A 24,613-nucleotide genomic window follows, 5' to 3' on the forward strand; every position below is an offset into this window, starting at 1 on the left:
TAATATGAGGATAATGAATACCTTCTTCTGCAAACGGGAAAGCCGAAAGTGGACGTGGAGGGGCCCGAACGGCGAGACTAGAAATGAAATAGACTTCATACTCTGCGCTAACCCTGGCATCATAAAAGATGTGGACGTGCTCGGCAAGGTGCGCTGCAGTGACCACAGGATGGTAAGAACTCGAATTACCCTAGACCTGAGAAGGGAACGGAAGAAACTGGTACATAAGAAGCCGATCAATGAGTTAGCGGTAAGAGGGAAAATAGAGCAATTCCAGATCAAGCTACAGAACAGGTATTCGGCTTTAACTCAGGAAGAGGACCTTAGTGTTGAAGCAATGAACGACAATCTTGTGGACATCATTAAGGAGTGTGCAATGGAAGTCGGTGGTAACTCCGTTAGGCAGGATACCAGTAAACTATCGCAGGAGACGAAAGATCTGATCAAGAAACGCCAATGTATGAAAGCCTCTAACCCTACAGCTAGAATAGAACTGGCAGAACTTTCGAAGTTAATCAACAAGCGTAAGACAGCTGACATAAGGAAGTATAATATGGATAGAATTGAACATGCTCTCAGGAACGGAGGAAGCCTAAAAACAGTGAAGAAGAAACTAGGAATGGGCAAGAATCAGATGTATGCGTTAAGAGACAAAGCCGGCAATATCATTACTAATATGGATGAGATAGTACAAGTGGCTGAGGAGTTCTATAGAAATTTGTACAGTACCAGTGCCACCCACGACGATAATGGAAGAGAAAATAGTCTAGAGGAATTCGAAATCCCACAGGTAACGCCGGAAGAAGTAAAGAAAGCCTTGGGAGACATGGAAAGGGGGAAGGCAGCTGGGGAGGATCAGGTAACAGCAGATTTGTTGAAGGATGGTGGGCAGATTGTTCTAGAGAAACTGGCCACCCTGTATACGCAATGCCTCATAACGTCGAGCGTACCGGAATCTTGGAAAAATGCTAACATAATCCTAATCCATAAGAAAGGGGACGCCAAAGACTTGAAAAATTATAGACCAATCAGCTTACTGTCCGTTGCCTACAAACTATTTACTAAGGTAATCGCAAATAGAATCAGGAACACCTTAGACTTCTGTCAAGCAAAGGACCAGGCAGGATTCCGTAAAGGCTACTCAACAATAGATCATATTCACACTATCAATCAGGTGATAGAGAAATGTGCGGAATATAACCAACCCTTATATATAGCTTTCATTGATTACGAGAAAGCATTTGATTCTGTCGAAACCTCAGCAGCCATGGAGGCATTACGGAATCAGGGTGTAGACGAGCCATATGTAAAAATACTGAAAAATATCTATAGCGGCTCCACAGCCACCATAGTCCTCCATAAAGAAAGCAACAAAATCCTAATAAAGAAAGGCGTCAGGCAGGGAGATAAGATCTCTCCAATGCTATTCACAGCGTGTTTACAGGAGGTATTCAGAGACCTGGATTGGGAAGGAATGGGGATAAAAGTTAATGGAGAATACCTTAGTAACTTGCGATTCGCTGATGATATTGCCTTGCTTAGTAACTCAGGGGACCAACTGCAATGCATGCTCACTGACCTGGAGAGGCAAAGCAGAAGAGTGGGTCTAAAAATTAATCTGCAGAAAACTAAGGTAATGTTTAACAGTCTCGGAAGAGAACAGCAGTTTACAATAGGCAGCGAGGCACTGGAAGTCATAAGGGAATACACCTACTTAGGGCAGGTAGTGACTGCGGATCCGGATCATGAGACAGAAATAATCAGAAGAATAAGAATGGGCTGGGGTGCGTTTGGCAGGCATTCTCAGATCATGAACAGCAGGTTGCCATTATCCCTCAAGAGAAAAGTGTATAATAGCTGTGTCTTACCAGTACTCACCTACGGGGCAGAAACCTGGAGGCTTATGAAAAGGGTTCTACTCAAATTGAGGACGACGCAACGAGCTATGGAAAGAAGAATGATAGGTGTAACGTTAAGGGATAAGAAAAGAGCAGATTGGGTGAGGGAACAAACGCGAGTTAATGACATCTTAGTTGAAATCAAGAAAAAGAAATGGGCATGGGCAGGACATGTAATGAGGAGGGAAGATAACCGATGGTCATTAAGGGTTACGGACTGGATTCCAAGGGAAGGGAAGCGTAGCAGGGGACGGCAGAAAGTTAGGTGGGCGGATGAGATTAAGAAGTTTGCAGGGACGACATGGCCACAATTAGTACATGACCGGGGTTGTTGGAGAAATATGGGAGAGGCCTTTGCCCTGCAGTGGGCGTAACCAGGCTGATGATGATGATGATAAGATGAAAAAAGAATGCTACTTGTACAGTTCTATTTCACTTAAAGAAACAAAAAAACTCACATACATTACTTTTGACTACGATGCGGGTAGTAAGGTTTTGTTTTCACTCGACTCTTCGCTGCCAGCGCTGTCGCGTTTCAGTAGTTTTGTTATGGTGCAGTGCTGTGCTGGTTTTGCTGGCTCGCGAAACTTGCACAAACTGCAAGTAGCATTGAATTCCACTTCCATATGATGTCGCAAAATGCCCGAACGATCCACGCCACTTGATCAAAAGCAGTTGCAGCGGCACATTCACTGCTCTGTCTTGACTTGGTTTCTCCATAGCTGCACAGTTACGTTTTGTACAAAAAACCGTACCGCACCGTCCTTTGGCCATCATTTTACTCACCGGGGGACCCACCCTGCACCGCTCCCTTCCCCCATTTCTTTTTTCCTCGTCAATAAATGTTTATTCCTCCTCCTTTACTCACCAATGGCAACAAAGGGCCATGATGGCATATTTCAGCGTCACTATTCTCTGGTAAAGTGGCCGGAGATTTAAGTTGCAATTCGGACTCTTCAGATGAAACTTTCTCCCCCAAAAAAGTCTTTTCTTAGCATGAAACAAGCGTTGCGAGGTTTCTGGAATGGTATTTAAACAGTCCACATTGGCTTAGTATTTGTCTTTAGTGTCCCTTTAAATTGGCACCCATTTTGAGCACTATCTTCCTCAGGGATGTCAACAGGTCTATTGAGTGCAACTCAAGTCGTTTAGCTCTTGGAGTGTACTGGTACATTGAAGATTACTTGCTGTCTCTGGAGAAATTTGAACGCAACATCAGGGCCACAGATGTTCTCAAGATGTTTAAGGAATGGTGTCTTGGCCTGAAGTTCACCTTTGTGCTGCCTAGGGAAAAAAATGTAATAATAAACATCTGTGCTCAGTGTACTCAGCCCACTCGAAAAGCCACTTCTTAATTATGTGTCAGCACAATGTGAGGTTGTGAAGAGTGCCATTTGTTTTTTGTGTGTCTGCGCCTAATAATTGTGTGCATGTGCTGAATGAAGGTTTTGCTAGTCATCTGGTGAAGGGCTGCAGGCTATCCCGAGCACTGTGTTGTGTCCGCTTGTAAAAGATTTGTAAATATAGTCAAGTATGGCCAAGGAAGCGCAGGCCCGCGCACCATCACCTGCATGTGTAAGGACAGCCGTCGTCCTGTATGTGCATAAATTCTCGCATGGTCTCTAAAAGGTGTCCAGTCGCTATGGCGTAGACCCTGTTTTCAGCCCCTCTGCATTTGGGCAGTTTGTGCTTTGCAGTACAGCAAAAAGTTGAAAACGATGCGACTGTCTCATGGAGCGGCTGTGTGGGGAAGCATGTGAAACCCTCTGTCAGGTGTGCAACAAGCCTCATCTATTTCATGCCTTTGTCATGTGGGAAGCAATACATAGATATGCAATAAAAAAAAGAGTGATTTAGCCCATCTGGCCTCGCACTGCTGCTCGTGCTAATGCTATCTTGAGTTTCAGGAAACTACGGAGTTGTTTAAGGATAAGAATGATCTTACTAGATCGATAATTGAGGCTTGTCATTTGTTAATGCTGGTGATGAGTGTGTAAGCCAGGCTTCAGTCATGTCGCCCAAGGAAGGCTTTGCTGGATGCATCATGATTTTCTGTTTTTTTTGCTTGTTGTTTGTTATTTTTGTGTGACAGTGCTCATATCCTGCCTATGTATTTGTGCACGTCGCAATAAACTTTAGTTGAAAGTCAGCACAGTGTCTTGTCCAATGTTCCCTGTGTGTGCGTTTTCTTGTGCTGCTTAGCTACAGAGGATTTATTCACTGTAACATGCCATCGCACTGTAAGTATTGGGCTGTTGAGCCATTAAATTCTGTTCACAGTAATAGTTTGTCCTCTTTTAGTTCAAGGGCAGCATTCTCGGTTATTTACTTTCAGGTAGGCAATTACTTTTGCAAGATTTCAGATGACTAGCACTCAGTGGCGCCTACGGAGCGTGTTCCTGATGCAGGGCTAAGGTGGCATGCTTGCGACTGTGCTTGGAATGCTGTCGCCAACAGGTGGCGACGTGCCGGGAGCCGTAGTCATGCAAAACCTTGTGAAAATTATTGTGACCCTGAAAGGAAACAACCAAGAGCACCGCCTTCAGTTGCGCATGATCCCTTAATGTGAAATGTGTAATTTGCGAAATACAGGGTGTTTCTGTTCAAAATAAGCTCGTGCAATTTTTTTCTAGTTGAGCCAACATATATCTGCTACACTGAATTCTATACCTAAAAAATCTTATTTATGCATGGGAAACATTGCATAGCCTGTTGTAGCGTTTTTGTTATGCTGGACTGAGATTTCCAGTTGAAAGTAGTTCGTTAAGCCAATAATAATTGATTAGTTACTCTACTAAACAAGTTATAAGTCAAGTGAAATTTCATTGTTTATCATGCGCACATGCACTCCATGGCCAATAATAAACAAGTTATAATTGTTTTGTGATGTGGAACTATGTTTGGGCATTGCAGGGTTATAACTTGCAGCAGAAATTGATTTCATCTGACTTGCTGTTCAAATTCACGTAGTGTTGAAGAATCGCTGCTAAATCTTTTTAGCAAATGATTTATTACTAGTTAGCGTGTAAATTTTGTAAGTTTGTTGCCCAGTCTTCGGTTCCGGACTGTACGTCCAGTTGGCTTGGATACATTTGCTACCAAAATGTATCTTAACATACATTGGTGTTCTACATAGCTTTGTACCTGTTCTGTGTACAGCCAAGTCTTTCGAGGAAAATTAGGGCTGTGCCTGTGGATTACCATATTTACTTGAATGTAGGCCAATGTTTTTTTCGGAAAAATATGCTATGAAAGCTGTGGGTCAGCTTAGATGATAAAATTCAGACTAAATATCATCTTTCGGCCACAGTACAGTCGAGACAACAGAAGGGTCTTCTCAACTGTGCTGGGAAGCACAGGGCTTTTACTGTACTGCAAAAAAATTGGCACCATGACGTGGAAAAACATGTTTACAATTTCTTCAAAACACCACGAGAAGCGGAAATGTCTAACGTTATAGGAAGGTGAGTGAGGTTGCAAACATTTGGGGAATCGCCCAAAGCAAGTTCAGACAACTGTATACTTCAACATATCGACAAAACATAACAAAATGCATGTTCTTGTTGCAGTCAAATGAATATTTTTTTTTTGCATTTGGCTTGCATTCTAGGAAATATTTTTGTATTTTCTGCTGATCTTCCCAATGATCGGGTTCGGCCTAAATTATAGAGTACATACGATCCAGGAATTTCCTGGAAGTTAGGAGCAGAACACCAATGCATTTCACTGCAAATTTGTAGACAAATATGACTTGCTTATTGTTGTCTCTTGTTATCTGCACTTACCCAGACAGTGGGGAATCGCCATACTACCTGATCCTAAAACGCAGTCAGCTGGCCCGGGACTTGCAGCGGGCATACAACGAGTAAGTTGGCCTTGTTATTTTTATTACAGCTCAATGACACATTGTGGCATAAATCACACGGAAAAGAAAGAAAAAAAAAATTGTGCCCAAGCAATGTGTTACAAGTGATGTTAGAAGGCCGCTGGCAGCTTGACTGGGGCTTACTAAGGCATCATACCTTGCTGGCGAAGCAGCACACTGACGCTGACACAGTGAAGACGCACAAGAAAAGACGACACTCGCTGCACTCGCAACTATTTTATTTCAGAACACATACTTCATATTTATATACCTGCGCGCCCTCATGCGTCCGTATATAAATATGAAGTATGTGTTCTGAAACAAAATAGTTGCGAATGCAGCGAGTGTCGTCTTTTCTTGTGCGTCTTCACTGTGTCTGTGTCAGTACGCTGCTTCGCCAGCAAGGTATGATAGTTAATCACCAACTAGCCCAACTTTCTACATTACTTACTAAGGCAGACTTCTTCGAACAATGACTGGGAACTGTGTGGTGAATGAAGAAGTTGTGGTCACTGATCAAGCCAAGGTGAAAAAAAGCAGTTATTTTGAAACTGTACGAGGTTTCTTGGGCACACTTGAGATGAATAGGTGCACTCGGATTTTAGTGGATCCCGCAGAACTGTAATCTTGTTTGCCAAGCTGACCTCTGTGTGGTGGTAACGGTGGTGCGAAAATCTTTCATATCTTCTATCTGAAGACGCACTTGCACCTTGTCCGCAGCCAATACTTGGTCATAATCTGTCAGCACGCACTTTTCCCAATTGTAATGCTACCTTTTGTGCAAGGTAGTTAGTGCGCATGTTGAAGGTAATTGCCATGCGTTAAGTGTTTGTGCGTCTTCTCAGATGGAAAGCGTAAATTTGTAGAAATGTAGAAATGAAACGTAGCTGGGGCTGCTGCGATGAGATCGCGTGTGACAGACACTTACCACCATGCATGGCTTGTGCTATAACCTGACTTAAATGGTGGCCCGTGCCACCCTTGCTTCGGGAAGTGGGTAATGCGATGAAGTGCACTTATGAATTATGAAGTGGGCCTGTACATAGGCCCATGTCCTTATGATTAAACAGCTGTGTCATTTAGCCTGTTATAGTGAGTGCCAAAATTAATGTGGTAGCAGTGATTGTTTTGCACCATTAACTTTGCATGTGCACGGCAGTTTTAAAATGATGTGCTTGGTTGCCTTTGGGATCTGCTTGACAAGGTGTTTTGTCCAATTTGATTTCTTACTGTTGACCAGTAAAGGTTTGTGGAGCCCTCGTGATGGGCACAGAAAGGAATGTATGGGGATCATAATACGGGGGTGCGCCCCTTTGTCAAGCCAGTCTTAGGCTTTTTGGGTGCTCCCCTAACATCCCGCGCTATAAGTGAGTGCCAAAACGCGCTATAAGCCTCGCGATGTCTTACCAACAAGCTCAAATCACTGCTTTACTAACATCCCTGATGTTGAAATAAAGGTATTTGTATCTTGCAGTGTGTACACATACGGGCTGTTTCAGGGACAACTGTCTCTAATATTATATAAAGCAATATCAGAGCAAAAATAACTTTTGCTAGCCCAAAGTCGTAGCGTTCGCAAGCTTCAGAATTAATGCAATGTTTGCCAGTGAGATCTCGATAACTAACCTTCACTAATTACTAACCTAAGTGCATATATTGGTACTGCAGAATCGAAGGTGCCCACGTCTCAAGGCATGTCTACTCAATAAGAATCCTGAGACTGACACCAGGTTAAAAATATATGCCCAAGGTTGTGGTGAAAAGCGTTGGCATTCTGCTAATTGTTTTCCCCGAAAGCCTTCTTTATGCACTGTGGCATCAAATAATGCAGAACTCATACCTGCAGGCGCATTTCATGGAAAAATACCGTGCCAAATTCAAGGGTTGTCTTACGATTACTACTGCTCAGTATTTATTTAAGAACAACTACTTGCACTCGGCAGCAATTGCCAGACAGCAGAGAATAAGCCTGTGTTTGCCACAGTGTCTCGGCTGTCTCCGCTCGTGCGTGGCATGCACATGTGATCCAGGCATGAGTGCACTTTTAATTTTGCCTTCTTTCTCGCTGCATTTACACACATAAGAGCAGATGGTGGCGTTTATATTTTAGTGCCAGATGATGCTCTCACTGTCTCCCTATGAGTCATGTGGTGTGAGTTGCTTGCTGTGCGGCAATGCCCACCTTTGTGACACGGCGCAATATTCAATTATTCAACACCTACTAGTGAACAAATCCTGAGCACTGATTGCAAGTGTTATGTGTGCGCAATGGTAAATAATTAAAGAACAACTAGTGAAAATTAGTTGATTAACTATCCAACTGGCTGCCATACACAACTTTCTGTTTTCTAATGAAGTTTCTGATAAATAGCTTTTAGTTTTTTGGCAGCTTGCAGTGATGTTGTGGTCACGTTGCAGGCTGCACAGCAGTGGTTCAGTACAGCTGCACATCAACCGTTGGATCAACGTCTCCTTCTGCCTACCACACAAGGTTCACCGGCTGCACCTGGCGAGAAGCTGTGTCAAGGTGACTTGCTTTTTTTATTTTGTGCCATCGTGCACCAACTCGAGCTGTAGGCTGCAGGGTCGAAGAGCTCAACAGCTCAGCAGTGCAAGCATACAAAATGGCATTTATTGTTCCTTCCATACTATAATGGTAGCTAGCCAATATGCAAGAAATAGTCCCTCATTGAGGCATGCCGAGGAATTGAGGGAGTTCAACTTATCATCCAAGGACACTGAACGAATCTGTTTCCCATACTAGACTTTGAGGCCTAAGTCATTTGTGGTCGGGGTCTTGCGAACAGAGCGCATCCGAGTGAACGCGTTCGCCCACGGCTGCGCGACCCTTCAAAGTCTATTGAGAAGCCTTCTGCAGGATAGTCCTGTGGAATTCACTGGTGAGTAGTCGCCGGTTGGTCCCAGTGTGTAGACAGCCACTGCCAAAAAGGGGATAGTAATTGCCTCCTGCACCTAAGTTACACTCAATGTCAAGTGTCGCTAGCATCCGAACACATGCATTATGTTTTGTCATAGCTGCAGAACTACACAGACTCCCACCGTCGTGTGCTTGTAATGTAGGAAAGTTGACCGTTAGAACACATGACAGTCGTGTGGGGAAGACGAATGTCAGGGGAAGCGAGAGGAGTCGTATGATCCTTTAAGGCAATATGTAGTAGTGTGCCAGTCATACTTGGTGTCATTGCAGCATTTTGCATTAAATGATTAAGTCATGCTGCTGAAGTCAGAAACAGGAACACAGGCACGTAAACGCGAGACGAACACAGACCATGCACAATAGCAACTGGCCATTTACTCGACACTCGTCAAGCAAGTGAATCAAGACGTGTGGAACCGTCTAGCCACACTGTCATTTGAATAAAAAAACAACTGGAAGTTTTGTACAAACGTGCAGTTTTTACGAAATGGATGTTTAGTGGTGCTTTGCCGTTAAATATCTTGGCTCATATACTTTTGAAATTGTGTGAATAAAATAAACTTGCATGCACATGACAGTTTTTCTTCGGTCAGACAAGGCAGAAAGGAACTGCTCTAATAATAGTCATTTGTACAACTGTGTTTTGTGTGTGTTAAGTCAAATAGCAACAAATCTCTTAAAAAAGCGAGGGTGTACCAGTTTCTATTATGCTTTCTTTATTGCAGCTAGTGCTTTGAGATGCTGTGCTTTGCCGTTTAACATATTGTACTAGTCATTTCTGGAAGACTAAATGTTTGTACAAACCTGCCAGCTCTTTGACACGACAGTATCTTTGTTATATTCAACATTTGTTATAAGCATAGACTTTGATATTTGTGGGAAAAAAATTGCAGTCAGGTTTATGCGGCAGAAATGCAAGCAGGATACCTACAATAAGCCAGCAAAGGCTCTTATGTTACTTTCACTCATTCGTCGGTGGCTTGCTGTGCCAATACATGGCACGTGAACAGCAGTAAGCTTTGATGGGCTTTGTGCCTTTGTTAATATGTGAGCGTGTGATCATTTTGTTATCACATGGGATTGGCATATTAGCTTGCTGGCAGTGGGCTACCCAAGTGACACAAGACACAAAGTCTCCTTTGGCGTACGAGACAGACTGGTGTCGGCTGTCATAGCGCTCTTTCGATCGGTCTTGCGATGCCACAGTGCGAAGACGAGCGATACGCCTGGCTTCTTCGGCAAGACAAAGCGTCTTGGCAACAGAGTACTCGCTGTGAAAGTCAAACGGTAGTATAGTGTCAATGCAGCTTAGCGGTGAACGTGCGTAAAGGAGATAAAAAGGACTGTAATCGGTCGTCTCATGCTTTGCAGTATTATAAGCATAGGTGATGAAGGGGAGTACGTCATCCCAGTCCTTGTGATCGGAAGATACGTACATGGCCAGCATGTTAGTTAGAGTTCTGTTCGTACGTTCCACGAGCCCATTTGTCTGAGGGTGATAAGGCGTTGAATGACGGAACTGCGAACTGCAGAGACGAAGCAGTTCTTCTACGGCGTCCGCAACGAACTGACGACCGCGATCGCTAATGATGACACGGGGGGGACCATGTCGAAGAATAATGAATCGAAGCAAAAACGTCGCAACGGACGCAGCTATTGAAGATGGTACGGCCGCCGTTTCCGCGTAACGGGTCAGATGGTCGACACATACGATCACCCATCGGTTGTCGTTAGATGATCGGGGAAATGGGCCCAGAAGATCGATACCCACTTGTTCAAATGGCAGGCAAGGTGGCGGCAGAGGTTGGAGAAGACCTGGCGGAGCGGTCGTAGGGCGCTTGTAGCGTTGACATTGTTCGCAACTGGCGACGTAGTGCTTGACTGTGGCCTGCATTTTGGGCCAGTAAAAACGCTCCTGTGTCCGGTTCAAAGTTCTTACGAATCCTAGATGACCAGAGGTTGCATCGTTGTGCATGGCTCTCAGTATGTCCGTTCGCAGACTTTGCGGCACCACCAGAAGGAAGCGTGCTCCTTTAACCGCATAATTGGTCTTGTAAAGCAGGCCGTCACGGACACAAAATCGACCGGTGGCTCCAGGACGCGATGCGGCTACAAATAGAGGTTCCAAACTAATATCATTTTCCTGCTCTGCTCTGAAAGTCATCGAATCTGGGAATGTAGAAGAAATGAGAGCAAAACAGTCATCAAAATTGTCTTCGTCACACTCCGTCGTCGTCAGAGGAAGGCGGGAGAGACAGTCCGCATCTGCGTGGCGACGCCCGGACTTGTAGGAAATAACGAAGTCGTACTCCTGCAGTCGAAGAGCCCAACATGCTAGTCGTCCACTCGGGTCACGGAGATTCACCAACCAGCACAATGCGTGGTGGTCAGTAATGACAGTGAACGGGCATCCATAGATATAGGGTCGAAATTTGTGGACAGCGAAAACAGCTGCCAAGCATTCTTGCTCGGTCACAGTGTAATTGCGTTCCGCCTTAGTCAAAGAGTGACTAGCATAAGCCACAACGTGTTCAGCTCCTTGATGACGTTGCACAAGTACGGCACCGATGCCGATGCCACTGGCATCAGCGTGCACTTCCGTAGGTGCGGATGCATCGAAGTGACGCAATATGGGCCCTGACGTTAGCAGAAATTTTAGCTGGCGGAACGCGTCGTCGCAAGCCGATGTCCAGTTGAAAGGGACGGCTTTTTGGAGCAGACATGTTAGGGGGTACACCACGTCGGCGAATCTTGGGACGAAGCGACGAAAATACGAGCACAGGCCCAAGAAACTTCTCAACTCCCGCACTGACTTCGGTGCTTCGAAGGAGCTGACTGCCTCTATCTTCCGTGGATCTGGCCTCACACCGTTTTTGTCGACCAGATGCCCAAGTACTAACGTCTCGGTTTCCCCGAAACGACATTTCTTGGAATTTAGGATCAAGCCGGCTTGTTTGACACAATCCAGAACAATACTGAGACGGCTGTTATGCTCACTCAATGTGCTGCCAAAAATCACCACATCGTCGAGGTAGCACAAACAAATTTCCCATTTAAGTCCTCGGAGGATAGTATCCATGGATCGTTCGAATGTTGCTGGCGCGTTACAAAGGCCGAACGGCATAACGTTAAATTCATAAAGACCGTCTGGTGTCACGAAGGCCGTTTTCTCCTTATCGTCTGGGTGCATGGGTATCTGCCAATACCCTGATCGCAAATCCAGTGATGAAAAGTAGGCAGCGGAATGTAAACAATCGACGACATCATCAATTCTAGGAAGTGGATACACATCCTTTTTGGTGACCGCATTCAGTTCCCTGTAATCGACGCAAAACCGCCACGATCCATCCTTCTTCTTTACTAAGATCACTGGTGCTGCCCACGGACTAGAAGACTCTTGAACGACATTATTCCGCAGCATGTCTTTCACCTGTTCAGCAATAACTGTCCTCTCGGTTGAAGAAACGCGGTAAGGCTTTTGCCGAATGGGGTGCGCAGATCCGGTGTCAATTCTGTGGCGAGCACGAGAACGCGGGAGTGAAGCCTGCTTGTCGCCTTGTGTGAAATCGAACACAGAAAGATGTGCCCACAATACTTGTGCGAGAGCGCGGCGCTCATGTGAGGGCAGTGCCTTGTTGATCATTCGTAGGATCTGCTCTTCAGGAATGTTTCGTTGGGGATCGCTAGTATGAGACTGCTCCTCCTCGCTTAGAACTGTAATGGAGCTATAAGTAATCTTGTCAAATTCAGCAAGCTTCATATCACGCGGGAGAACGGCAGGGACACAAGAACAATTGAAAGCCCACAAATTTGAGGTGCCATCCACTACTCTCACGACAGAGCGTGGTACAAGTACATCTTTCTTTGCGCAGCTCGACGTAAGTGGCTGGACTTGCGCGTCAAACGATGAAAGGTCGGCAGCAGCGAAATTGACAGGGATACGGGAGAGCGACCAAGTTGGTATCAGCAAATCGTTCGAAACAACACAATAGTTTTTCACTGGTAAGGATGTGTCGGCAAGGGTGGCGAGAAGCGCGCTATTCAAAGTAATTTCGCCTGTGCCACAGTTAACGGATGCACCACAATCCTGAAGAAAGTCAATCCCGAGAATCACATCATGAGTGCATCGCGGTAGTACGAGGAATTCTGTTTTAAGATCTTCTCCTCCGAATAAAACACTTGCAACACAAATACCAAGGGGAACGAGGCACTCTCCACTGACACCACGAAACGTCACACCATCATTCCACGGGAACATAACTTTCCGACCCAGCCTCTCCTTGAAAGTCGCACTCATGACAGAAACGGTAGCACCAGTATCCACTAATGCTGTTGCAGGTATACTATCAATTAACACACGCACTTTGTTCTTCACCATCATAATAGGCAGAGGAGTATTTCGCAGAGACGCAGACTGTCCGGCGACCTTACCTCCATCGGCCGCGCCGGCTAGTTTCCCGACGGCTGTGGTGACGCAGCATGTCGCCGTGGTGACGGTGAACGGCGTTGGCGACTGGTTGGGGGCGTCAGGCTGCGGTCTGAAGCTGGCGAGCCACTGCTTCTACTATATTGATGGAAGGTATTCCGGGGTGGCGCGCCTGTGGCGTTTGCGCTATCAGGGTCTGTCGGCCAACGGTCGCCATAACTGTCACGTTCAAAATTAGGCCAAGTTGGTGGTGGGCCATATCTTGTTGTCTGTCGGCGCCGGCGACAAAAACGAGCAATGTGTCCTGAGGCGCCACAGCTGTAACACACAGGCGATGCGCGACCGACGTTGTAAACCTCGGGGTCAACCCTGGGACGCTGAGAATAATAAACGCGATCTTCCGAATTCCGATTCGTGGTAGTAGCTCGACGAGTTCGTTGATCGTGCATCGCGTCGTCGGCAAAGGTACATCGGTGCTGTCGCAGTTGATCGACTCGACACTCTGCAACGCCTGGCATGGCAGACAATGCGGACACAGCAGATGCATGTTCTTGGGGTTGGTTGGGAGCCCAGCCAAGCAGTTCGACATCCGCCCCTTTGGTGTGTCTTTCAAGTTCTTCGCGGACAATTTGCCTTATAGTTGCCGCAAGGTCACATTGAAAACTGTGGTTGTCATTGTCTTCAACGCTTGCCACCGTTGTGACATTTGTCAACCTGCCGAACTTAGGCGTGATACGGCGCAGCTTCAAGGCCTCAAATGTGCGGCAATGCTTGATGAGGTCGGCGACCGAGGCGAGACTCTCCTTTCCGATTAAATAATTGTACACATCCTCGGCTATGCCTTTGAGAAGGTGTCCAACCTTGTCCTCTTCGGACATTCGAGGATTGACCGTTCTGCAAAGCTTTAGGATTGCCTCAATGTACGTAGTACAGGTCTCACCTGGGACTTGAGCACGCTGAAGCAATGTCTGCTCCGCCCGCTTCCTTTTCGTGGCGGAATCGCCGAAGCACTCGGTAAGGTGAGTAACGAAGCTGTCCCACGTTGTGCAGATATCTTCATGGTTCTCGAACCACACGAGCGCAGTGTCTGTGAGGAACAGAACCACATTGTCGAGCTGAGCCGTGGCGTTCCAGCCGTTGTACTTGCTCACACGCTTGTAGTGGGTGAGCCATTCCTCCACGTCCTCGCCGAATTTTCCTGAGAAAGGGCGGGGCTCCATCTGATGCATCCAGGCGCCGGTTGTTTGCACTGGAGCTGCCAGAGAAGGTTGTTGGTCACCGCTGTGGGACATCAGGATCTCAAGTGGTGTTGGGAGCAGTCGAGCGAGGCGTCGGCTCCGGCGTGGTACTTGCTGCAGCAGCTCCGTCGTCTTGGTCGAAGTACCCAGCACCTCCACCACAAAACTGTTACGGTTAAAGTTAAACAGGCTTTATTTAAGGACCGAGATTGATGGTGAAGTAAAGATGGCGTCCCGAGGCTGCACACGCAAGCACACGCTAACGTCTTCTTCTTCTTCTCCTCGCCCGGCTCATGCCGTAGCAATATATATATATATATATATATATAGTTCACGCAAATGTGTATGAATAAATGTGTGTTTGTACCTTTGTTCAAAATTGTATCACCTCTGAGCCGTGTACTAAATAGCATTGCTGGTCATCCACCTTCACAGAATGGAATGGCTCATGATTTTTTGCTTTCATAATAGCTGTAAAATTGTTATTCAAATAAAGCATCGCCAACCAAGTTTTATATTTACTTCTTTATACCCAGTAATTCATTATAGTGTTCATCATATCTAGGTTCGACTGTATTGCATGGTGGAGCTGGAAGAAGTCGGTGTAGCAAAAGCAAGGGCACACCTAGAAGGGTGTCTCACAGACGAATTTTGTGCTTAAGAGGCATCGTGATCTTTTCGTGGACATATTGACACTGCGGGTTATTAAATAACTGGGAACTCCTTTTCTGTTTCAACAGGCTGAAGCTATACAGAAGTGCCTGACACAACTCAGGTGAGCATTTGCATTGTATATTCTTTTTTATGCTGTGCATACTGAAATTTTCTATTCCAATTAACTGTGGTGACTGGCAAACGAAGTGCTATTTTGTTTGTGGCTTTGCGTGTGCTTCTTGTACACTTGTAGTGCTTTACTAGAAACATGCAGATATTTAATCACATATTATGCAGAACCTGCAATGCTATATGAGCATTATAGATGGGCAGCATGCTGGTTTAACATAGGGACGTTCACCATGCAAAAAGAACAATGCATTGACATCATTGTTAGATTATTTTTTCGAAGTGCTGTTTGAGAATATGATGGCAGCTATTAATCTTGCCTTCTGTGAATGTTCATACCGGTAGACCATTTTGAAATTCTTCCTGCACAGAATATGAGGGTAGTGCTGCTACATTTATGACTTCGTACTCTGCAGTTTCTCTCTTGGAGAGGGGAGTAGAGTTAGGGGGTAGGTGCACATGCACAAGAAGAAAGAAAAAACAAAGTTAAAAACGTGCTGCAAAATTCACCTGTGATTATGAGAATGCATTAGCATTTCCAGGACATGCCATACTTTCCAGGCCATACCATTCCCTTCTGCTTTTGGTGGACCCGAGGGAGCTGGTGGAATCTCTACCTACAGATGCATCATCTGCACTTGTCCGACTCATCCACATGGCCAGCCCAATGCGTAGCCTGGTGCAACTGGCTGCAGATACGGATCTTACCCTGCGACAGGCAAGTGTGGTGTTCTGACGTCTTTGAAGTTGCTGGGGGAACTTAATGCAGCTGGTTGAGCAAATTATGATTAATCGCTGCTCCACCTTTGTGCAACTGGTGCTATTACAGGGGAAATAGTTTTAATTCTTGTGTGCTACGGCCAGTCTGCCTTCTCTCTTTTCCATTTCTTGAATATATCTCTTTTGTCAATCAATTATCTCTATAGTTTGCAAGAACAGCTGTTGAGCCTTTGCACTGAGGACCTTAAACAACTATGGATAAATGACAAAGTGCAAATATAAAGGCAAGCAAGCTGCAGAGAAAACATGTTTTTTGTTAATACCTCTGTTGTTCTTCTATGTTTTCTAAGAATATGTTTTCTAAGAATCATAAGAAGGATAATGTACTGGCTTGTTAATTATACAACGCTATTGACACTGTAGCATACTGCAGGCAAGGAACTCTGGAATACAGTCAATGACAGTTTTTCCGGACACCCAATTTTTCGGGCATGCCAGGTAATTCGGATGCCTTCGTGGCACTGCCATGATACCCCATAGAGTCAATGTATTCAATGTCTGAAATTTCGGACGGAAAAATCATTGCCGTCCGATTTTTCAGATTTTTTGCCATGACCGCAGGTCCGAAACGGCATTGATTGAAGCCACCACTGCCGCCATTTTGATTATCTTGTTTCCTCGAAGAGGTGCTCTTGCACGCAGATCAACTGGCAGTAGCCACCACCACGGCAACGCTAAGCCCAGCTACTTCGATGTTTGTTACCAAGCTTTTTGTTATGCGGTGCAGTGTTATGCATTAAAACAATTTGCCGCTAATATCAACGGCGCCGACTCTCCCTTTGTGATTCTCGCCAATGGCTTAGGAAGTGCAAGGCGTTGCATAATGCTGGTTTCTGAAAGTGAGCTTCGCCTCAATACAGTGGTGTTATGCGGCGAAGCATACACCAAGTATTGCAGTGTAGCACACCAAGAGTGAAAAGCGGTAATTGTCACGGGACCAGTATGCATTCCTTAATTATACACACATGCTCCCACCTTCTCCTGTCACAGTACGAGCACCAGTACACCTAATAAGTGTACTAGCAGGCCTTCAGAGCTATTTCAGACGTGCCAGTGGTGATTTGAGCTCTTGGGGGCAGTAAAACATGTGCAATTGCTTTTTGGACTGCCCGGTTTTTCGGATGTTTTCGTGGCCCCTAGGAAGTCCGAAAAATCGGACGTAGACTGTATATCAGAATAAGCAGAATACATTATCAAAGCAAACCCAATTTATTATTGAGAATTAAAACAGTCAAAAGATCAAGAAATGAGGAGTGACGTGGCATACACAATGACTGCCGACCAGTCGTTGTGTGTGCCACATCTCTCATCTGTTTTTCGTCTTTTAACTGGTTTAATTCTCAAGAATATGTACCAATTGACCCAGCTCACGACTCTACTACAATTTATTATGTCCACTGTGGGCCTCTTTCTGCAGTCTCTATTTATGCCTTTGATGTAGCTTCCACATTTATCCTATGCCTCTACAAATTCCTTCATCACATCACCTAGTTCTGTGCCAACCTTGACTGCACTTCCCTTCCCTTAGCAGCCATTGTATAACTCTAAAAGACCACCACAAGTTATCTGCTCTACGCGGTGCACGGCCAGCTAAACTTCATTTATTCCTGTTACTCTCAACTATAATATTTGCTCTAGGTATAATGCACACAGTTGTCTTACAGTCTTAATGTTACAACTATCACTTTTCATTGTTCATGGGGTGATCCTTAGTTTCTTCTCAAGCTTCTGCAGAACACGTACTGTTAGCTTTTTAATCAAGCCACAGGCTTAAGTGAGAATTTTTCTTTGCTTCATGTGTTCAAAAAGGAGTAAAGTTTGATGCTCCTTTACCATTATTTACTTTAAAAAAGATTGTCTGCGGGCTGTGTTTGGCTGGATCGCTTATAGGAGGATTCATTACCTCAGGTATTTCAGCTGTCAGCGCATCTAGTCTACTGGGCCAAGGCCACCATTATCTACCCTCTGTGCGAGAGCAACTGCTACGTCCTTGCTCCCAATGCACCGACCAATCTGTGAGTTGGTTTGATTGCACTGGAACCTTTGCTTGACTGCTCGATGGAGAGAGAGAGAGAGAGAGAAGAGAGAGAGAGAGGAAAGGTTGGGGAGGTTAACCAGGTTGCGTCCAGTTTGCTACCCTATCCTGAGGGAAGCAGGTAGAAAAGGGAAATGGATAACGCTCATGACAGTATTCACAGCACATTTAAAGGAACGCACTGAGCCCAGTCTTGAAAAAATGCAGCAGGGCTCTGATGGCCTTCTGGGTGCATGACTTTCGAGTCCATGGTCCCCAATTTTTTTCTTTTATGAACTCTCTCGTCAAATCGGCTCAAAGCGGTATGCAAAGTTTGACTTTCATCATTGAATGACAAAAGTATGGCCCTATAACAATCACAAAGCTTACTGGATAGTGATTTTCGAATGCTGAAGGGGTGTATAAGTAAAGATTGATCTTCATTTCTGCACAGATCAATAAGATGACACAGCATGGTTAGCCACTAGCCTGCGACTGTCACGAGTCACAGTGTGTATTTTTTTATTATATGCGCATGCACCTGCCATCTCCTGTCGCAGTAGGAGCACCTATATGCCTAGTAAGTGTACTAGCAGGCATTCAGAGCTATTTTGGATGTGCCTGTGGTGATTTGAGCCCTTAGGGCCACTAAAAGGCCTGCGCTTTTTTTTTTCAGACTGCTCAATTTTCCAGCTGTTCCTCCACTTGGCTTTTGCAATGGCTTTGCTTTATGGCCTTTTGCTGTGTCTTTTTGCTATGATTACCTTGTTGCTATGAGAACCCTATCTGTGCCTTGAAGCCAGCTGGGGAAGCAGCTTTCTCTGCGAACAGTGGTGCCAAAAGTCTGCATTTGGTACTTGGCTCTCGATAAGGTTTTCTTTTTGTCAAACTGACTCGAAACAATGTGTGTATGGGGAATAGCTACTGTTCCTTCAAGTTAGGGCAGTGTATTCACCTAGTTTGCAAGATCAACTCAATCTGTTCTTCCTGTTTTCTTTTTCTCAGTGGCTGCTTGTTCGCTTGGCAGCTTGTCCACGAGACCGGACGGTGAATGACGTGCTCTCAGTAATCGTGGATTATGGTAGTGCAGCTGGTGCATAATTATCCTCTGGTTGTTGACATTCCTTCTAGTATTTCCTTTTGAGCAGAAATCATTGGCTTCGTTCTATGTATATGAACGTGGTACATTTGGGGTGGCTAAATACTTGTTTTCAAATGCTCTGGTCCATGCCATTTGAGCTTCGTTGTAATGGAGTTAACACGACTGAAACAAATGTGTTAATTCACTTCCAGAAAATCTCCGGTGCACGAGAGGTTTGCAGAGATGTTTCCCGGAGTCTCCCTGCCGGCGTTTATGTCCAAGTTCTCGTTGCCAACATCATTGTCCCAACTAAACGACCCCATGGACCTGAAGTATGAGCGGGTATGTCTCAAGTGTAGTTTGTACATATGTTTTCGGACGTTAGCTGCATTCAATGCTGCACTTGAATTGGTGTACAGTGAACGACCGATCTTTCAGATGCCATGTTTTTTGGAAATGCCCAATAATTCGTATGTGTTTGTGGCACCATCCTGTATCTCATAAAGCCAATGTATAAGGACGTCTGAAATTTCTGATGCCGAAACCTTTCGCCATCTGATTTTTCGGACGTCTTGCCGTGATTGCTGGTCAGAAATGGCTAAAATCGAAGCCATCACGGCCGCCATTTTGATTATCTCGCAGCATCGAACCAGCACTCTCGCATGATGGATCCCTCTAGTGGCCGTAGCCACTGCGGCAACTCTTGGCCTAGCCGCTTCGACATTTGCTACCAAGTCTTCATCTGTTCGGTGGCATGTTTTTCATTGATAGAATTCGCCACTGTCAGCAGAGTCAGCAGTGGCGCCGACTCTGCCTTTGCCATCCTTGCCAGTGGCTTCGAAGCATGGAAAGTACGCTAAGGTTCAAGCGTTGCATTGTGTCAGTTCCCGAAAGTCAGCTTCGCACAACACGGCGATGTTACGTGGTCAAGCATACACAGTGTATCGCGGTGATGCATACTAAGAGTGGAAAGGGACGACTGTCACGGGCACAGTGTATATATTTTAATTACACACGCATGCACCCGCCATCTCCTGTCCCGTCCTGTCACAGTATGAGCACAGATATGCTCAGTAAGTGTACTAGCTGCCTTCAGAAATGTTTCGAATGTACCTGTGGTGATTTGAGCCACTGCATTCATTTTTTAAAAATGTTTTTGCAGCCCCTAGGGAGTAAGAAAAATAGGACGTTAACTGTATATGTAGCTTTGTAGCTAAACCAGGTCAATAGTGACACTTACAATATAAATGCAAGTTCTGGAAATTTGAGTTATATAGCTTATGTTGGTTTAACGCAGGCCAGGGTTGGTTATATATTTCTAGGAGGGGTCTGTGTATTGCATTGAAATTAGACTGATGATGATTGCAAACAGCCCTTGGATAGATCTCACTAATTAGGTGCTACCATAGTTAAAAGCACTTTAAGCATTTTATATGTAATTCATATATGGACAGAACACAAAGCTTAGCTTTACTGAAGCTCTTAATGCTACTGGAATTGTTTATAAGTATGTAGAAATAAGCATTTCCAATAAGTATGTGCACACAGCAAGTGTTTCTGTCCTGTACAAGAGTACTAAAAGCTGTATTGGGATGAAATTTTCCAAGCATACAGTGATAATCGCATGTGATAAGTAGGGAAAACAATAAAGACCTGGGTTAATTCCAGGAGCCTCAAGTAACTATTTTCTTGTAATTGAATATAACATCCATTGAGATATTTGAAACCATTGCTGTAGGCAAACTAAAAAGCCATACTGGGCTGAAATTTTGACCACACAAAGCGGGTACATTGCAAAACATATTGTAGAAGTTATTACACTAGAGGTTATTGGTAGAGTCATAAGACATAGTTAAAGTTGGTCTAATTAGCAAGACCTTGATGATGATGATGATGATGATTATGATGATGGTGATAGGTAGATCAGCACATTTTTCTGAGACTCCTCATTTTGTTGGCATTGGTGTAGTTATCATGTAGTGTTTGCAGCTGCGGACAGTGGTAGGCAAATCTTCTGCATTGTCTTTCCGATTTATCTATCTGCAGAAGCAGCTGTTGCAGATCCTGGTGTGGATGCTTCAGGAGAGGATTCTGATGCAGCTGCACACCTACGTCTACCTTGTGCCAACGGAGCAACCTTCTAACGGGTACCTCGGGTCGCGGCCGTACCTGTCGGAACCTCACCTAGGTCACCGACCGGCCACCAGCCAATCGGACTTCAGTGGCTCAGGTCAGAAGTGAAGCTCATGGCTTTGCAGTGAATGGTAGCCCTTGCGGTGCTCGGCAAATACGCTGTCCACTTTGTGTCATTTCCTCGGAAGTGCTTCTGCCATCCTTTGTGACTTTGCAAGTGTGTTGTACGAGGTCCAGGCCTTTCATTGCAAAAGCAATTGCGTGGAGGCTGGAGCTGCATCCATGCTGTCGGTGCTGCTGCTGTCGTGCTGTCATAGTACTGAGAGTGCGGGCACAGCCCATACATGGGAGGTTTAAGGTTTTTATACATGTAAGCGATGCACAGTGTGTTTCACTGCAAAGATGACGGAAGCCAAGTGGGCGCACTCTCATGCCTTGCTTGCTTGGCTCTGCAGTGCTGCGTCGGGTCCTGTTGCCACTTCATATTGTTAGAATGCCATCCGAGGAGCTGGAGTGCAACACTAAACCTTGGTCTTCCTTTCATTTCTTTGCCCCTCAGGCAAGACTAAATTTTTTCCCCCTCGGAATATGAAGAAGCACCGTACCAACAGTGCTTTATTTGGTGTTGTGGGTAATGAAATGATAACAATAATAATAATGAAAAAATTAGCAATTTTGCGGTGCACGAGAGAGTCATAAATGAGCTGCCATTAAGTCAGGCGAAACTATTAGGTGACCCACTGCTGTGTCTCAGTGGCTATGGCATTCTGCTGTGGAGCATGATGGCCACTTCCTAGCCACAGTGGACAAGTTCCAGCGGGAGTACTATGCAAGAACTCTTGCATACATAGGGTTGGGCATGCATTAAAGAAGCCCAGGTGGTTCTTGGGTGTCCGTCATAGCTGTTGTGTTGGTTTTGGACATTAAACCCCAAAATTTGAGTTGACTTTGAAGCTGTTGGGGAAAACAAATGAAATGGGGGAAGGAGACTGCTCGGGAGCCGCAAATTGGCCCAAATACCTTTCCACATTCCTTTGCTCCAGGTTTGTGTGGAGAATTTATTACTTTTGCTTGATTGGACCCCGGCAACATCTCTCATTGATTTGGCCTTCACCACAAACAGGTCGGGAAATGTTTTATTTCATTTTATGGAAACCGCATTTCTGATGGGGTCACAGTTTTGGAGTGATGATATCTCTGGTTCTACATAGCCGTTTGCTATAATGATTTTTTGCAAGAAAAATAGACAATTAGAAAGTGTAGTAGGCCTATAATATTGTTACGGGGAGAATAGAGGTTTGTACATGTTTACAGGTACGAGGATGAATCAGAAAGTCTTTGCCTTTATTATTGTATTAGGCAAAATAACGTCCATACAGGTAATGACAAATATACATACTATTCTATGTACCTTAAACCATTTTTCCACGGAGTCCTTGCTTCAGACATTGCACTAAACTTGAGATGCCCCTGTGGTAGAATTCGTTTGGCTGATTGTGGAAGAACCGTCGGTCTTCATGGCCTTTTGCAAACTCACAACACCACCACCTCGCACTTCTCAAAGCGAGACACCTTTCCATATATGTGGGCTGCATTTCCCTGTGGATTCGATGGGTGCTCCATGGAAAATAAATAACACTTTGTTGCTCGTACACCGTGGACATGTTAAGCACAACCGCCATCTTCAGCAGCAGCAGCGCCGTGCCGCGTACCTATCGGCAAATCAGGCCGGGCCGGTCCATCAAAGGGTCCACTGCTGGTAATGGATATGTTGACTTCGCATTTACAGCCATAATTTGGCTAAAAAATAGGGGTGAAGACTTTCTGATTTGCCCTCATATTTACAACGCACTAAATGGCATACAAGATGGAAGACATTCCGCGTGACATTCGTGAGCGTTGTCGTCTGCTGTACTGTCCTCAGCTTCGTCTGTGGCTGTGCTTGGTAACATGACCCCCAATGGCGAAGGTGCCATCCCGGTGCTTGCTAGATCATACGAGTGGTATTGCTTAAGGCGGATGACGTAGACAGCATCGGTGGAAGGTCAAAGCATGGTGGAATTGAGAGGCGTTATTTCATATGCCACGTCGGTCACTTGGTGCAAAGCACGGTATGGGCCCGAGTAAGGCGAGCTCAACTTTTTGCAAAGGCCCACTCGCCTTGACGGTGTCCAAACAAGGATCATATCACCAGGGTTGAAGTGGGAATCGTGATGGTGGGCATGATAGACGTGTCGTTGCTTTTCCTGCAAAGCGGTAAGGTGCCGGTCGGCAATCTGCCCTGTCTCTACAGCTCTGAAGATGGCATCACGGGCATATTCTAACAACGTGTCAAGAACGGTGGGAAGGAGTGTGTCAAATGGCAGCATAGGGTTCCTTCCGTACAGTAGGTAAAACAGAAACGCCCGCAGAGTTATGTCAGGAGCAATTATAAGCAAATGTTATGAAGGGCAAAGCGACGTCTCAGTCACGATGGTTGGCAGAAGCATACATAGCAAGCATGTCTTTGATTGTTCGATTCTCTGTAAGGCCATTGGTCTGAGGGTGGTACGCCATTGTCAGCTTGTGCTTTGTAGGGCAGGCGTGCAAGAGGCCCTGGACAACCTTTGATATGAAATTTGAAATGAAATATGAAATATAATTTCGATAATGAGGATGAGCGTACGAAATTCGTGGTAGATCGGGTATGCCAGGTGAGTGGCAGTCAGGTCTGTTGATGGGGCAAAGTGACTGGAATCCGACGTTGGTCAATTTTTGCTGTACGATGGTCTGGATGAGGGATATGTTGCATAGGAATTGTCTGGGGCACGAACTTGGGGATGAACTGTAGAGGCAGCTTCAATCTCCCAGCAGACGATGCGCACAGTACTGTCGGATGCAGCTGGCATGGGTGGGAGATGGAGGTTCTCGCAGGTAGATTTGCAGCCGTGTTAGGAACCTGAGAAAATTGCGGGCAATGCGACGGCTTTTGGCTTCTTCGAAGTGGCGGCATTCAGCATTGATGGCCTGCACTGTCAAAGAGTTCTTAAAGACTAGGAGATTGAACGCATTGTCTGCAATTCATTTGAGGTATGGGCAACCTTTTCTGCTTCTGGCATTTTCTTGTCAACCTTGCAACAAAGTGCAAGCATGTCCTGGATATATGTCACACAGAACTTAGTGCAAGCCTGAACTCTGCACACAGTCTTTCTGCATGGCACGGTGGGGGCCAACAGGCTTGCCAAACAAATCAGTGAGGTTCTTTTTTTCTTCGGTTTCAAAACAGATGCATGCCATTCCCATGAAGTCGAAGATAGGTTAGCGAGCATGACGGTCTGGTCCCAGTGATTGCTCGTGTTCACCCATTTGTATAGTTGAAGGCAATCTTCAAAGTCAGTATTATGCATGCCAGGAAAGGTTCCTGGGTCGTGCGATTGTGCTACAGTGATAGTGGGCGTGGGTGGTGACGTGCTCAGAG

The 24,613-nt window shown here is 45.4% G+C and overlaps 1 protein-coding gene across 2 annotated transcripts in view; it reads left to right on the forward strand.

Annotated features, from left to right (window-relative positions):
* Nucleotides 1-24,613, forward strand: part of Nprl3 (GATOR complex protein Nprl3) — a 35,252-nt gene that overhangs the window by 5,108 nt on the left and 5,531 nt on the right. For both annotated transcript variants that reach the window (XM_065447421.1, XM_065447422.1), the window contains 7 exons: nt 5,688-5,763; nt 8,182-8,290; nt 15,106-15,140; nt 15,710-15,866; nt 17,837-17,943; nt 19,236-19,365; nt 21,070-21,253. In XM_065447421.1, coding sequence (XP_065303493.1) covers nt 5,688-5,763; nt 8,182-8,290; nt 15,106-15,140; nt 15,710-15,866; nt 17,837-17,943; nt 19,236-19,365; nt 21,070-21,253 — 798 coding nt within the window. The remainder of the gene's footprint in view (nt 1-5,687; nt 5,764-8,181; nt 8,291-15,105; nt 15,141-15,709; nt 15,867-17,836; nt 17,944-19,235; nt 19,366-21,069; nt 21,254-24,613) is intronic.

The sequence above is a fragment of the Dermacentor albipictus genome, chromosome 8, assembly GCF_038994185.2.
Source record: "Dermacentor albipictus isolate Rhodes 1998 colony chromosome 8, USDA_Dalb.pri_finalv2, whole genome shotgun sequence".
Taxonomy (NCBI): Eukaryota; Metazoa; Arthropoda; class Arachnida; order Ixodida; family Ixodidae; genus Dermacentor; species Dermacentor albipictus.